The 16,657-nt window shown below is 41.6% G+C and overlaps 2 protein-coding genes across 2 annotated transcripts in view; both read left to right on the top strand.

Annotated features, from left to right (window-relative positions):
• LOC115157499 (SLAM family member 5) overlaps nt 1–16,657 on the top strand; it is a 218,475-nt gene that overhangs the window by 120,437 nt on the left and 81,381 nt on the right. The gene's annotated exons all lie outside the window — the stretch shown is intronic.
• LOC115157500 (uncharacterized) lies at nt 1,842–13,256 on the top strand. The gene is made up of 6 exons (XM_029705806.1): nt 1,842–1,898; nt 9,835–10,134; nt 10,295–10,579; nt 10,793–10,888; nt 12,758–12,801; nt 12,956–13,256. The coding sequence occupies exons 1-6, from the start codon at nt 1,844–1,846 to the stop codon at nt 13,157–13,159; spliced, it is 984 nt and encodes a 327-aa protein (XP_029561666.1). The 5' UTR covers nt 1,842–1,843; the 3' UTR covers nt 13,160–13,256.

Here is a 16,657-nt window from a genome sequence, read left to right as displayed (position 1 = left end):
AATTAATTTCTAGCTCAGGCAGTGGCAATTTTAGCATGTAAATCTTGGTGGGGCAAAATAATATATATGTGGGATGCCAGCAAAGCCACTACACAACACTAAACAATACATTAATTGCACTATAATGGTGACAAACGGTGCCCATAAACTGTTAGGGCCTACATAAAGCTGTCCCAACAGCTGTCCTAACACCTTACTACTGCTACACCTGTCTATCAGCAGAGCCTTGTCTGGCAGCAAAACAGTTCATTCAGCCTCATTTACTGCAAAATTGAGGTGTACAAACTATGGCATAAGGGGACGACAAGCGTATAAGAGGCGATCCGTAATTTCCATTAAGACATTAATGAGCGAGCTAGGATGGACATAGTCAAAATAACTATTTGTTTAGCACCTAGTGACAGAATTCAGAACATGGGCCGTTCTTACAGTGTTCTCCTTGTACACCAAGTCAGAACCATAGGATAAATAAAGGGGGCATATATGCAGACAATGAAAGGTCTTACAATATTCAATGATTACATTTCTCTAAAACAGGTTATAGGCTACATGGGCACCACCAAGTCAGAACAGTAGGCGAAATTAAGAGGGGTAAATAGACCAAATTATTAGGGTGAGGCATATGGCCTACTAACATCTTACTACACAACATACACTTAGTATTACTTTCTTAGCTACAGTATATATATCTCCCCGGCATATTACATAATTTATGCAGCAGGAATAGCATACAATACATTTTTGGACTCACCTTGTTGTGCTGTGCTCACTTGACTAGCAAGGTGGCGCGGCGGTCCTTCGTGGGCAAATGTTGGCATCAAGTCTGGCGTTCTCTGGATTTATGGTGCTTACAAAACAAGGTTGACTCATGAGGACGTCATTGATCTTCAGGTCGTAGCTCTAGAAAGAGGCTTTACAATTCCGAGTTGGATGACTGAACCTATTGCCTAAGAAAGCGCAATAATCTATGATCAACTACTTCCAATTCAAATCACATACAATTTTATTTGTCAAATGCTTTGTAAACAACAGGGGTAGGCTAACAGTGAAATTATTACTTATGGGTCCTTTTCCAACAATGCAGAGAGAAAGAAAATAGAGAAATAATAGAAAAATGTACAAAATTATAAACACAAGAAATAAATAAACAATTAGTACTGATAGCATGGCTATATACATGGGGTACCAGTACCGAGTCGAATGTGGAGGAGTACGTGGTAATTGAGGTAGATATGTAGATATACTGTAGGTAGGGATAAAGTTATTAGACAACAGGATAGATAACAACCAGCAGCAGTGATCAGTCAAAAGTGTTACTGCAAAAAGGGGCAATGCAGACTGTTAAATAGTTAACCAATAGCTACCCGGACTAACTATTGGCTTCAATACAGTGGCAGCTGCAGTCATTTACAACATTTACGTCATAGACAATATCGCCATAGTCTAAATAATCAGTATGAATGTCGACTGATGTATTTGTTTTCTGCTATTTAATGAAAGGCATGGCTCCCCTATTTGGTTGTCAGTAATTTGGTAGAGGCTGCCCTACCAGAAATGTACATGTTAAAAACGTGTTAGAAAAAATATAATTACACAATAACAAATCTAATATTAACACAAGTTGATTTGTAACATGATAAAAATGTATTCTACAATGTCTTTCATTTCAAACACCTGAGTTCCTAAATAAATGTAATGTGTTGGAAACAGGTTATCAAGTCATTTCAAATGCAATGGGACATTTTAGAATTGTGGTTATTGGTATAAAAGTCTTCTAGAGGAAGAGGAAGTATAGGCCTATGTCACAATACTTCCTCATTTAGGTTTAGTCATTTGTCAAAGTATGGCGACCGTGCGTTTCACCCTCTCTATTCTACTAACTCTCCTCCATCATTCAGGTAAAAACATTTCTAAGACATCTGCATAGTGATATAGATTATATTGATTAGACATGTGTCTATAATCTGATTAGTAGATACAGTAAGTAACAGGCAGTATCATTTGTACTGATTACTCTGCTTATAACCAGTCCAATCAGTGTAATGGTTGTCCAACAAGTCTAACCAGTGTAATGGTTGTCCAACAAGTCTAACCAGTGTACTGGTTGTCTAACCAGTCTAACCAGTGTAATGGTTGTCTAACCAGTCCAATCAGTGTAATGGTTGTCTAGCCAGGCTAACCAGCGTAATGGTTGTCTAAACAGTGTAACAGTTGTCTTACCAGTCCAATCAGTGTAATGGTTGTCTCACCAGTTTAATGGTTGTCTAACCAGTCTAACCACTGTAATGGTTGTCTAACCAGTCTAACCAGTGTAATGGTTGTCTAGCCAGTCTAACCAGTGTAATGGTTGTCTAAACCAGTCTCACCAGTGTAATGGTTGTCTAGCCAGTCTAATGAGTGTAATGGTTGTCTAACCAGTGTAATGGTTGTCTAACCAGTCCAATCAGTGTAATGGTTGTCTAACCAGTCTAACCAGTGTACTGATTGTCTAACCAGTGTAATGGTTGTCTAACCAGTGTAACGGTTGTCTTACCAGTCCAATCAGTGCAATGGTTGTCTAACCAGTCTAACCACTGTAATGGTTGTCTCACCAGCATAATGGTTGTCTAGCCAGTCTAATCAGTGCAATGGTTGTCTAACCACTGTAATGGTTGTCTCACCAGCGTAATGGTTGTCTAGCCAGTCTAATCAGTGTAATGGTTGTCTAACCAGTCCAATCAGTGTAATGGTTGTCTAACCAGTCCAATCAGTGTAATGGTTGTCTAACCAGTGTACTGATTGTCTAACCAGTGTTATGGTTGTCTAACCAGTGTAACGGTTGTCTTACCAGTCTAATCAGTGCAATGGTTGTCTAACCAGTCTAACCACTGTAATGGTTGTCTCACCAGCGTAATGGTTGTCTAGCCAGTCTAACCAGTGTAATGGTTGTCTAACCAGTCTAACCAGTGTAATGGTTGTCTAGCCAGTCTAACCAGTGTAATGGTTGTCTAACCAGTCTCACCAGTGTAATGGTTGTCTAGCCAGTCTAATCAGTGTAATGGTTGTCTAACCAGTGTAATGGTTGTCTAACCAGTCGAATCAGTGTAATGGTTGTCTAACCAGTCCAATCAGTGTAATGGTTGTCTAACCAGTCTAACCAGTGTACTGATTGTCTAGCCAGTCTAACCAGTGTAATGGTTGTCTAACCAGTGTACTAGTTGTTTAACCAGTGTACTGGTTGTCTAACCAGTCTAACCAGTGTAATGGTTGTCTAACCAGTCTAACCAGTGTAATGGTTGTCTAACCAGTCCAATCAGTGTAATGGTTGTCTAGCCAGGCTAACCAGCGTAATGGTTGTCTAACCAGTGTAACGGTTGTCTTACCAGTCCAATCAGTGTAATGGTTGTCTCACCAGTTTAATGATTGTCTAACCAGTCTAACCAGTTTACTGGTTGTCTAACCAGTCTAACCACTGTAATGGTTGTCTAACCAGTCTAACCAGTGTAATGGTTGTCTAGCCAGTCTAACCAGTGTAATGGTTGTCTAACCAGTCTCACCAGTGTAATGGTTGTCTAGCCAGTCTAATCAGTGTAATGGTTTTCTAACCAGTGTAATGGTTGTCTAGCCAGTCTAATCAGTGTAATGGTTGTCTAACCAGTGTAATGGTTGTCTAACCAGTCCAATCAGTGTAATGGTTGTCTAACCAGTCTAACCAGTGTACTGATTGTCTAGCCAGTCTAACCAGTGTAATGGTTGTCTAACCAGTGTACTAGTTGTCTAACAGTCTAACCAGTGTACTGGTTGTCTAACCAGTCTAACCAGTGTAATGGTTGTCTAACCAGTCTAACCAGTGTAATGGTTGTCTAACCAGTCCAATCAGTGTAATGGTTGTCTAGCCAGGCTAACCAGCGTAATGGTTGTCTAACCAGTGTAACGGTTGTCTTACCAGTCCAATCAGTGTAATGGTTGTCTCACCAGTTTAATGATTGTCTAACCAGTCTAACCAGTTTACTGGTTGTCTAACCAGTCTAACCACTGTAATGGTTGTCTAACCAGTCTAACCAGTGTAATGGTTGTCTAGCCAGTCTAACCAGTGTAATGGTTGTCTAACCAGTCTCACCAGTGTAATGGTTGTCTAGCCAGTCTAATCAGTGTAATGGTTTTCTAACCAGTGTAATGGTTGTCTAACCAGTCCAATCAGTGTAATGGTTGTCTAACCAGTGTACTGATTGTCTAACCAGTGTAATGGTTGTCTAACCAGTGTAACGGTTGTCTTACCAGTCCAATCAGTGCAATGGTTATCTAACCAAACTAACCACTGTAATGGTTGTCTCACCAGCGTAATGGTTGTCTAGCCAGTCTAACCAGTGTAATGGTTGTCTAACCAGTCTAACCAGTGTAATGGTTGTCTAGCCAGTCTAACCAGTGTAATGGTTGTCTAGCCAGTCTAACCAGTGTAATGGTTGTCTAACCAGTCTCACCAGTGTAATGGTTGTCTAGCCAGTCTAATCAGTGTAATGGTTGTCTAACCAGTGTAATGGTTATCTAACCAGTCCAATCAGTGTAATGGTTGTCTAACCAGTCCAATCAGTGTAATGGTTGTCTAACCAGTCTAACCAGTGTACTGATTGTCTAACCAGTGTAATGGTTGTCTAACCAGTGTAACGGTTGTCTTACCAGTCCAATCAGTGCAATGGTTGTCTAACCAGTCTAACAACCGTAATGGTTGTCTCACCAGCGTAATGGTTGTCTAGCCAGTCTAACCAGTGTAATGGTTGTCTAACCAGTCCAATCAGTGTAATGGTTGTCTAACCAGTCTAACCAGTGTACTGATTGTCTAACCAGTGTAATGGTTGTCTAACCAGTGTAACGGTTGTCTTACCTGTCCAATCAGTGCAATGGTTGTCTAACCAGTCTAACCACTGTAATGTTTGTCTCACCAGCGTAATGGTTGTCTAGCCAGTCTAACCAGTCTAACCAGTGTAATGGTTGTCTAACCAGTCTAACCAGTGTACTGATTGTCTAACCAGTCTAACCAGTGTAATGGTTGTCTAACCAGTGTACTGGTTGTCTAACCAGTCTAACCAGTGTAATGGTTGTCTAACCAGGGTAATGGTTGTCTAACCAGTCCAATCAGTGTAATGGTTGTCTAGCCAGTCTAACCAGTGTAATGGTTGTCTAACCAGTGTACTGGTTGTCTAACCAGTCTAACCCGTGTAATGGTTGTGTACCCAGTCTAACCAGTGTAATTGTTGTCTAACCAGTTTAACCAGTGTAATGGTTGTCTAACCAGTCTAACCAGCGTAATGGTTGTCTAACCAGTCTAACCAGCGTAATGGTTGTCTAACCAGTCTAACCAGTGTACTGGTTGTCTAACCAGTGTAATGGTTGTCTAACCAGTCTAACCAGCGTAATGGTTGTCTAACCAGTCTAACCAGCGTAATGGTTGTCTAATCAGTCTAACCAGTGTACTGGCTGTCTAACCAGTCTAACCAGTCTACTGGTTGTCTAACCAGTGTACTGGTTGTCTAACCAGTGTAATGGTTATCTAACCAGTCTAACCACTGTAATGGTTGTCTCACCAGCGTAATGGTTGTCTAGCCAGTCTAACCAGTGTAATGGTTGTCTAACCAGTCTAACCAGTGTAATGGTTGTCTAGCCAGTCTAACCAGTGTAATGGTTGTCTAGCCAGTCTAACCAGTGTAATGGTTGTCTAACCAGTCTCACCAGTGTAATGGTTGTCTAGCCAGTCTAATCAGTGTAATGGTTGTCTAACCAGTGTAATGGTTATCTAACCAGTCCAATCAGTGTAATGGTTGTCTAACCAGTCCAATCAGTGTAATGGTTGTCTAACCAGTCTAACCAGTGTACTGATTGTCTAACCAGTGTAATGGTTGTCTAACCAGTGTAACGGTTGTCTTACCAGTCCAATCAGTGCAATGGTTGTCTAACCAGTCTAACAACCGTAATGGTTGTCTCACCAGCGTAATGGTTGTCTAGCCAGTCTAACCAGTGTAATGGTTGTCTAGCCAGTCTAACCAGTGTAATGGTTGTCTAACCAGTCTCACCAGTGTAATGGTTGTCTAATCAGTGTAATGGTTGTCTAACCAGTGTAATGGTTGTCTAACCACTCCAATCAGTGTAATGGTTGTCTAACCAGTCTAACCAGTGTACTGATTGTCTAACCAGTGTAATGGTTGTCTAACCAGTGTAACGGTTGTCTTACCTGTCCAATCAGTGCAATGGTTGTCTAACCAGTCTAACCACTGTAATGTTTGTCTCACCAGCGTAATGGTTGTCTAGCCAGTCTAACCAGTCTAACCCGTGTAATGGTTGTGTACCCAGTCTAACCAGTGTAATTGTTGTCTAACCAGTTTAACCAGTGTAATGGTTGTCTAACCAGTCTAACCAGCGTAATGGTTGTCTAACCAGTCTAACCAGCGTAATGGTTGTCTAACCAGTCTAACCAGTGTACTGGTTGTCTAACCAGTGTAATGGTTGTCTAACCAGTCTAACCAGCGTAATGGTTGTCTAACCAGTCTAACCAGCGTAATGGTTGTCTAATCAGTCTAACCAGTGTACTGGCTGTCTAACCAGTCTAACCAGTCTACTGGTTGTCTAACCAGTGTACTGGTTGTCTAACCAGTGTAATGGTTGTCTAACCAGTCTAACCAGTGTAATGGTTGTCTAACCAGTCTAACCAGTTTAATGGCTGTCTAACCAGTCTAACCAGTCTACTGGTTGTCTAACCAGTGTAATGGTTGTCTAGCCAGTGTAATGGTTGTCTAACCAGTCTAACCAGTGTAATGGTTGTCTAACCAGTCTAACCAGTGTAATGGTTGTCTAACCAGTGTAATGGTTGTCTAGCCAGTCCATCAGTGTAATGGTTGTCTAGCCAGTCTAACCAGTTTAATGGTTGTCTAACCAGTGTAATGGTTGTCTAACAGTCTAACCAGTGTAATGGTTGTCTAGCCAGTCTAACCAGTGTAATGGTTGTCTAGCCAGTCTAACCAGTGTAATGGTTGTCTAACCAGTCTAACCAGTCTAACCAGTGTAATGGTTGTCTAACCAATCCAATCAGTGTAATGGTTGTCTAACCAGTCTAACCAGTGTAATGGTTGTCTAACCAGTCTAACCAGTGTAATGGTTGTCTAACCAGTGTAACGGTTGTCTTACCAGTCCAATCAGTGCAATGGTTGTCTAACCAGTCTAACCACTGTAGTAGTTGTCTCACCAGTGTAATGGTTGCCTAGCCAGTCTAACCAGTGTAATGGTTGTCTAACCAGTCCAATCAGTGTAATGGTTGTCTAACCAGTCTAACCAGTGTAATTGTTGTCTAACCAGTCTAACCAGTGTAATGGTTGTCTAGCCAGTCTAACCAGTGTACTGGTTGTCTAACCAGTGTAATGGTTGTCTAACCAGTCTAACCAGTGTACTGATTGTCTAACCAGTCTAATCAGTGTAATGGTTGCCTAACCAGTGTAATGGTTGTCTAGCCAGTCTAACCAGTGTAATGGTTGTCTAGCCAGTTTAACCAGTGTAATGGTTGTCTAGCCAGTCTAACCAGTGTAATGGTTGTCTAGCCAGTCTAACCAGTGTAATGGTTTCTAACCAGTCTAACCAGTGTACTGGTTGTCTAACCAGTCCAATCAGTGTAATGGTTGTCTAGCCAGTCTAACCAGTGGACTGGTTGTCTAACCAGTCTAACCCGTGTAATGGTTGTGTACCCAGTCTAACCAGTGTAATTGTTGTCTAACCAGTTTAACCAGCGTAATGGTTGTCTAACCAGTCTAACCAGCGTAATGGTTGTCTAACCAGTCTAACCAGCGTACTGGTTGTCTTACCAGTCTAACCAGTGTACTGGTTGTCTAACCAGTGTAATGGTTGTCTAACCAGTGTAATGGTTGTCTAATCAGTGTACTGGTTGTCTAACCAGTCTAACCAGTGTAATGGTTGTCTAACCAGTCTAACCAGTGTACTGGTTGTCTAACCAGTCTAACCAGTGTACTGGTTGTCTAACCAGTGTAATGGTTGTCTAACCAGTGTAATGGTTGTCTAATCAGTGTAATGGTTGTCTAACCAGTCTAACCAGTGTAATGGTTGTCTAGCCAGTCTAACCAGTGTAATGGTTGTCTAACAGTCTAACCAGTGTAATGGTTGTCTAGCCAGTCTAACCAGTGCAATGGTTGTCTAACCAGTGTAATGGTTGTCTAACCAGTCTAACCAGTGTAATGGTTGTCTAACCAGTGTAATGGTTGTCTAGCCAGTCTAACCAGTATAATGGTTGTCTAACAGTCTAACCAGTGTAATGGTTGTCTAGCCAGTCTAACCAGTGTAATGTTGTCTAACCAGTCTAACCAGTGTAATGTTGTCTAACATTCTAACCAGTGTAATGGTTGTCTAGCCAGTCTAACCAGTGTAATGGCTGTCTAACCAGTGGGTCACACAGGAACTCAGAAGAAGTCATAATCTATTGAAGTACTGATGTTTTAAGTCATGTGTTGTGATGTGTTGAACTTTACAACATTCAAGTAATTTGACTTTTAAATTGAAAATATGTAATTAACTTCAGGTCAACGTTTTCTGATGATACTGTAGTTTTAAACATATGATGAAGCTATTCACATGCTTACAAGTAATGAGTAATACAGCAATTTTGGGTGGTGATAGTATGCTGATAGTATACAGTACTGTACTACTGTGAGAAAAAGTTCTCAGTGTCAGTTACAAGAAAGTCACTGATAGGAAACTAGGCCACAACACCATTTTAAGCATGGAAACTTCTCACTATCTGAAATCCACAGCCCAACTTGTTTTCACACATCTGTTTGAATCAACCTGTCATATTCGCGTATGTAGGTGGCAGGGAAGTCAGGCGCAGAAGAAACCAAGTTGGTTAATTATGGAGTATTTAATTAAAAAACAAACTCCAAAAACCAAAACACAAAATAAAATGGTTAAAGGATACCATCGCACACCTATCCACAAACCCACGTAACATAACATTCAATCACCGACAAGGACATGAGGGGAAACAGAGGGTTAAATACACAAGTAATTCATGGGATTGGAAACAGGTGTGATGGAAGACAAGACAAAACCAATGGATAATGAAAAACTGATCAATGATGGCTAGAAGACCGGTGACGTCGACCGCCGAGCACCACACGTGCAAGGAGGGGCATCGACTTCGGCAGAAGTCGTGACACAACCACACATATGTGCCAACATTTATAAGCACCTAAGTTATCTATGCTTTTAGGCAGATTAGGTTGTACTTCCTGGAGTTATACTTCATCAAGTTGCTTTTACTGAATGGTTTCTGAAACTGAACTTTATTTTTATTTAACCTTTATTTAACTAGGCAAGTCAGTTAAGAACAAATTCTTATTTACAGTGACGGCCTACCAGGGAACAGTGGGTTAACTGCCTTGTTCAGGGGCAGAACGATAGATTTTTACCAACAACCTTTCGGTTATTGGCCCAACGCTCTACCTGCCGCCCCAACTGAACAATAGTGTGCATCATATCCTAGTTCTTTATTGTAAAAGTACTTCTGTATTACTTGTAACAAAGGTTGCGACTCAGTTGATCTAAAGACAACTGATCTTATTAATGGGTTCATCTTTAAACCATTTAGCAAATAAGGTGTATAGAGAAATTCCAGCCCAAACTACAAAGTCTGCAAATCGGGTCATTACGATGTGTCAGCCAGTTTGGCTATCTGCAAAAAAAAAGTATTTTCCCATATTCCTTTAGGAGATTGCGTTGCTAAATCCATATATCCTACCGCTGTATTTGTCACATTGTTTTATGGACTTTTTCAAAAAGAAGTATTCTGTGTGTTTATTTCAGAGCCCAGTGCTGAGACCTCTGTGTTTGTGCTGAAGGGACAGGATGTTCGCCTGGATGTCCAGACAAATGTTACCCTGCAATATGTTGATGTGCTATATTGGAAGTTTAACAGATCAGATAATGTAGTAAATCATCCCCCAAAACTTACCTTTGAAAGGTACCAAGGTAGGGTTGAATTTAGTGAGGGAAACTTCTCTCTGCTACTGAAGAACCTACAGGAAGGAGACAGTGGACCTTACACTGCAGTAGTGAGTGGTGAAAAAGACAGCAATGTTGCTGCATACTTGATAAAAGTCCAAGGTATGGTTGATCATTTTCTATTTTTTCTATACAGTTACAGTATAAATCAGAGCTAAGCATGGTGTACAGGTTAAAGGCTCTTGGCTTCAGATGCATTGGTACTCTAGCTCATGTACTCAGGTTAATATATTAACAATAAAGGGTTTCTATTTGTTTTCAGGGAGAGTTGAGCCTCCAGTCCTGGCAGTGGACTCTGTCTCCACCATCAATGCCACCTGTAACGTGACCTGCAGAGGCCAGAACACCTCTGTCACCTTCAGCTGTAACAGCAGCACCTGCTCTCAGGTGGGAGGAGAGAGTAGAGGGGCTGAGACCTCCACTGTCCCACTGCTCTCTGTCTATGTAGCAGGGGCTTCCATCATCTGTAACCACAGCAACCAAGTCAGCTGGGCCAATGACACCAAAGAAATCGAAAGAATGTGTGTACCTAATTCTGGGAAGTCTGGTAAGACACGAATGCATGTACACATTAGGCTAGCGAGCATTTAGCCAGGTAGCATAGACAAGAACATGTCAGACCATTTCGTCAACATGAGTGGAGAATGGAACTGGCATTTAGTAGGGTGTGTCAACACGTTTTTTCTACTTGCACACACATTCAGACACACAAAATAACACTCTGGGTGTAGTGATTTTGATGATTTATAACTATTTCCAGACCAAGAGGACCTCAAACTCATTGTCACAGTCTGTGGCATTGCCATCATCATCATCATCTTCATCATTGTCCTGACTTGGCGAAAGCAAAATAGAGGTAAGCTACCTATTGTGAATACTGCTAATAACAGGATGATTTCACATTATTTATAAAGAGCATTCGGAAAGTATTCAGACACATTTTTTACCCATTTTGTTATGTTACAGCCTTATTCTAAAATGTATTAAATTGTTTTTTTCCCCCATCAATCTACACATAATACGCCATGATGACAAAACAAAGAGGTTTTTAGAAAATTCTGGTAATTTATTACAAAAAACCCCCCTGAAATATCACATTTACATACAGTGAGGGGGAAAAAGTATTTGATCCCCTGCTGATTTTGTACGTTTGCCCACTGACAAAGGAATGATCAGTCTATTATTTTAATGGTAGGTTTATTTGAACAGTGAGAGAGAATAACAACAAAAAAATACAGAAAAACGCATGTCAAAAATGTTATAAATTGATTTGCATTTTAATGAGGGAAATAAGTGTTGAGACCCTGATCTCAGTTCTTTGTTGAAGCACTTTTGGCAGAGATTACAGCATAGAGTCTTCCTGGGTATGACAGTACCAGCTCTACACACCTGTATTTGGAGAGTTTCTCCCATTCTTCTCTGCAGATCCTCTCAAGCTCTGTCAGATTGGATGGGGAGCATTGCTGCACAGCTATTTTTAGGTCTCTCCAGAGATGTTACAATGGATTCAAGTCCGTGCTCTAGCTGGGCCACTCAAGGACATTCAGAGACTTGTCCTGAAGCCACTCCTGCGTTGTCTTGGCTGTGTGCTTAGGTTCATTGTCCTGTTGGAAGGTGAACCTTTGCCCCAGTCTGAGGTCCTGAGAGCTCTGGAGCAGATTTTCTTCAAGGATCTATCTGTACTTTGCTCCATTGATCTTTCCCTCGATCCTGACTAGTCCCCCAGTCCCTGTCGCTGAAAAACATCCCCAAAGCATGATGCTGCCACCACCGTGCTTCACCGTAGGGATGGTGCCAGGTTTCCTCCAGACGTGAGGCTTGGCATTCAGGCCAAAGAGTTCAACCTTGGTTTCATCAGACCAGAGAATGTTGTTTCTCATGTTCTGAGAGTCTTTAGGTGCCTTTTGGCAAACTCTAAGCGGGCTGTGTTACACCTTTTACTGAGAAGTGGCTTCCTTCTGGCCACTCTTCCTTCTGGCCACTCTGTCCTTCTGGAAGTTTCTCCCATCTCCACAGAGGAACGCTAGACCTCTGTCAGTGACCATCAGGTTCTTGGTCACTTTTCTGAGAAAGGCCCTTTTCCCCCAATTGCTCAGTTTGGCCCGGGCGACAAGCTCCAGGGAGAGCCTTGGTGTTTCCAAACTTCTTCCATTTAAGAATGATGGAAGCCACTGTGTTCTTGGACCTTCAATGCTGCAGACATTTTTTGGTACCCTTCCCCAGAACTGTGCCTCGACACAATCCTGTCTTGGAGGTCTATGGACAATTCCTTTGACATCATGGCTTGGTTTTTGCTCTGACATGCACTATTAAACTGTGGGACTGTATATAGACAGGTTTGTGCCTTTCCAAATCATGGCCAATCAATTGAATTTACAACAGGTGGACTACAATCAAGTTGTAGAAACATCTCGAGGATAATCTATGGAAACAGGATGCACCCAAGCTCAATTTCGAGTGTCATAGCAAAATGGTCTTCATACTGATGTAAATAAGGTGTTTGGTTTCATTTTTTATATATTTGCTAATGCTTTGTCATTATGGGGTATTGTTTCTGGATTGAGGTTTATTTTTTTAATCCATTTTAGAATAAGGCTTTAACGTAATAAAATGTGGAAAAAGTCAAGGGGTCTGAATAGGTTCCAAAGGTGCTGTATATACTCATAGCGATTCTGAAGATCTACCTTTTAAATATTTGTTTGATTTTTATGTGGTTGATTTATAGGTGTCAAAGAGGATATTATGAACACAGATTATGCTACAGTTGGGGTAAGATACCTCATATTTCATATCACTGATCCTGTTGAGGACATTTTTTTAAAACATTGTTAGTGGAACCATAAAGTCATCTTAATTTAGTGCGTATATGTAGAGCGTTGAACAGCTACTGAGAAATATTTAATTAAGTGATTTTATTCTCCAGACTCCAGATAACAGTCAAGCAGGTGGTGAAGAGCAAACGTCTCCAAGTCCAGCATCACCCTCCATCTACAGTATGGTGGGACTACCCCAACCCCAGCCTGTGAACAACCAGCCTCCGCCTGAGGACCTTTCCATGACCTCCATGCCTGAGAGTGTATATGCTGTGGTGGGGAAAAAGACTAGCAAACAACAATCAGGAATTTGAACACCGTCTTAGGCCGGGATTCTATTCAATCATTTTAAAGGCAATTTTCCCACATTCGTGTAGACAACAAAATAAAAATGGTCACATGCTTCGTAAACAACAGGTGTAGACTAACAGTGAAATGCTTACTTGCGGGCCCTTCCTGTCACGTGTGCTCCCTCTCAAGCATCTAGGTCACCAGGCTGCTTGTTATGGCGCACACCTGTCACCGTCGTTACACACATCAGCTCATTATGACACACACCTGGACTCCATCACCTCCTTGATTATCTGCCTTATATATGTGACTCCCTTTGGTTCCTTCCCCAGGCATCATTGTTGCTGTTTCTGTTTCATGTCTGTGCGTTGTTCATGTTTGTTGTTTTGTATTATGTTCCGTTTATTTATTGAAACACTCACTCCCTGAACTTGCTTCCTGACTCTCAGCGCACATCGTTACACTTCCTAACAATACAGAGAGAAACAACAGGTATAGACTAACAGTGAAATGCTTTCTTACAGGCCCTTCACAACAATGCAGAGAGAAAGAAAATAGAGAAATAATAGAAAAGTAAAAAACCTATGATTCAATAAATAAATAATAAATACACCATTAGTAAAGGTAACTGTATACACAGGGTACCAGTACCCAGTCGATGTGCAGGGGTACAAGGTAATTGAGGTAGATATGTACAGTTGAAGTCGGATGTTTACATACACCTTAGCCAAATACATTTAAACTCCGTTTTTCACAATTCCTGACATTTAATCCAGGTATAAACTTCCTGTGTTAGGAAAGGTAGGATCACCACTTCATTTTAAGAATGTGAAATGTCAGAATAATAGTAGAGAGAATGATTTATTTCAGCTTTTAGTTCTTTCATCACATTCCCAGTGGGTCAGAAGTTTACATACACTCAATTAGTATTTGGTAGCATTGCCTTTATTAACTTGGGTGAAACGTTTCGGGTAGCCTTCCACAAGCTTCCCACAATAAGTTCGGTGAATTTTGGCCCATTCCTCCTGACAGAGCTGGTGTAACTTAGTCAGGTTTGTAGCCTCCTTGCTAGTACATGCTTTTTCAGTTCTGCAGACAAATGTTCTATAGGATTGAGGTCAGGGCTTTGTGATGGCCACTCCAATACCTTGACTTTGTTGTCCTTAAGCCATTTTGCCACAACTTTGGAAGTATGCTTGGGGTCATTGTCCATTTGGAAGACCCATTTGCGACCAAGCTTCAACTTTCTGACTGATGTCTTGAGATGTTGCTTCAATATATCCACATAATTTTCCTACCTCATGATGCCATCTATTTTGTGAAGTGCACCAGTGAAGTGCTGCCACCTCCGTGCTTCACGGTTGGGATGGTGTTCTTCAGATTGCAAGCCTCCCCCTTTTTCTTCCAAACATAACAATAGTCATTATGACCAAACAGTTCTATTTTTGTTTCATCAGACCAGAGGACATTTCTCCAAAAAGTACGATCTTTGTCCTCATGTGCAGTTGCAAACCGTAGTCTGGCTTTTTTATGGCGGTTTTGGAGCGGTGCTTCTTCTTGCTGAGCAGCCATTCAGGTTATGTTGATATAGGACTCGTTTTACTTTGGATATAGATACTTACCTGTTTCCTCCAGCATCTTCACTAGGTCCTTTGCTGTTGTTCTGGGATTGATTTGCACTTTTCGCACCAAAGTCCGTTCATCTCTAGGAGACAGAACTTGTCTCCTTCCTGAGCGGTATGATGGCTGCGTGATCCCATGGTGTTTATACTTGTGTACTATTGTTTGTACAGATGAACGTGGTAACTTCAGGCGTTTGGAAATTACTCCCAAGGATGAACCAGACTTGAGTGTATGTAATTGAGTGTATTGAATGTAATCTTCTGACCCACTGTGAATGTGATGAAAAAAATAAAAGCTGAAATAAATCATTCTCTACTATTATTCTTACATTTCACATTCTTTTTGAATTTGAATTTTATTATTTTTTTACCCCCCTTTTTTCTCCCCAATTTTGTGGTATCCAATTGGTAGTAGTTACAGTCTTGTCTCATCGCTGCATCTCCCTCACGGAATCGGAAGAGGCGAAGGTCAAGAGCCGTGCCTCCTCCGAAACACAACCCAACCTAGCCGCACTCCTTCTTGACATAATGCACATCCAACCATGAAGCCAGCCGCACCAATATGTCGGAGGAAACACCGTACAACTGGCGACCTGGTCAGCGTGCACTGCGCCCGGCCCGACACAGGAGTCGCTAGTGCGCGATGAGACAAGGATATCCCTGCCGGACAAACCCTCCCTAACACGGACGACGCTGGGCCAATTGTGCGCCTCCCCATGTCTGACATTTCACATTCTTACAATAAAGTGGTGATCCTAACTGACCTAAGACAGGGAATTTTTGCTAGGATTAAATGTCAGGAATTGTGAAAAACTGAGTTTAAATGTATTTGGCTAAGGTGTATGTAAACTTCCGACTTCAACTGTATTAGTAGGGATATAATGAAAGACAATTAACAGGAGCAGCAGCGTGTGTGATGAGTCAAGAAAATTATTGCAAAATAAGAGTCAATGTAAATAGTCGTGGAAGCTATTTAACTATTTAGCACTCTTATGGCTCTTATGACTCTTATGGCTCTTATGGCTCTTATGACTCTTATGGCTCTTATGGCTCTTATGGCTTGGGGGTTGAAGCTGTTCAGGGTCCTGTTGGTTCCAGACTTGGTGAATTGGTACCGCTTGCCATGCAGTAGCAGAGAGAACAGCCTATGACTTTGGTGGTTGGAGTCGTTGACAACATTTAGGGACTTCCTGATATTGCCTGGTATAGAGGTCTTGGATGGCAGGCAGCTCGGCACAAGTGATATACTGGGCCATACGAATTACCCTCTGTAGCGCCTTGCTCTCAATTGTGCATCTGTATAACTTTTTGAGGCTCTGAGGGCCCATGCCAAATCTTTTCAGCCTCCTGAGGGGGAAGAGGCATTGTCGTGCCCTCTTCACGACTGTTGTATTTGGACCATGATATATTCTTAGTGATGTGGACAACGAGGAACTTGACGCTCTCAACCCGCTCCACTACCGCCCCGTCGATATAAATGGGGGCATGCTCGCTCTGTCTGCTCACATTGAGGGAGAGGTTGTTGTCCTGGCATCACACTGCCAGCTCTCTGACCTCTTCCCTATAGGCTGTCTCATCATTACAGACTGGGTTGTGAAGAGGTTGAAAATGTCAGTGAAGACCAAGGGTTGGAACCGGTTCAGGGAACAGAACTGAGAACCACATTTTTCCAGTCCCACAAAAATCATAACAAAGCACTTACACAAAATCCTCACTCTGTCACTCAGTGTCTGCCTCCCAGCTGGAAATCTTTACCAGTGTGTATATATATGTAGGCTACCTGCCCCTTCCCTCTGAAGCATAGGTTACTGTAGCCTAATGACGTTACAAGTGTAATTCAGAAATTAGGGAGAGATGTTTAATTAGAGAAGAATGGATTACATTTTTCAATGCTTTTAT

This window comes from Salmo trutta, chromosome 21 (assembly GCF_901001165.1).
Source record: "Salmo trutta chromosome 21, fSalTru1.1, whole genome shotgun sequence".
NCBI lineage: Eukaryota > Metazoa > Chordata > Actinopteri > Salmoniformes > Salmonidae > Salmo > Salmo trutta.
The sequence above is the reverse complement of the archived record's forward strand: the minus strand, read 5'-3'. Positions and strand labels throughout refer to the sequence as shown.

Coding starts and splice junctions, on each gene's coding strand:
- LOC115157500 (XM_029705806.1), top strand. CDS start 1,844: ATGGCGACCGTGCGTTTCACCCTCTCTATTCTACTAACTCTCCTCCAT. Junction 1,899..9,834: donor AACTCTCCTCCATCATTCAG/GTAAAAACATTT, acceptor TGTTTATTTCAG/AGCCCAGTGCTGAGACCTCT. Junction 10,580..10,792: donor ACCTAATTCTGGGAAGTCTG/GTAAGACACGAA, acceptor AACTATTTCCAG/ACCAAGAGGACCTCAAACTC.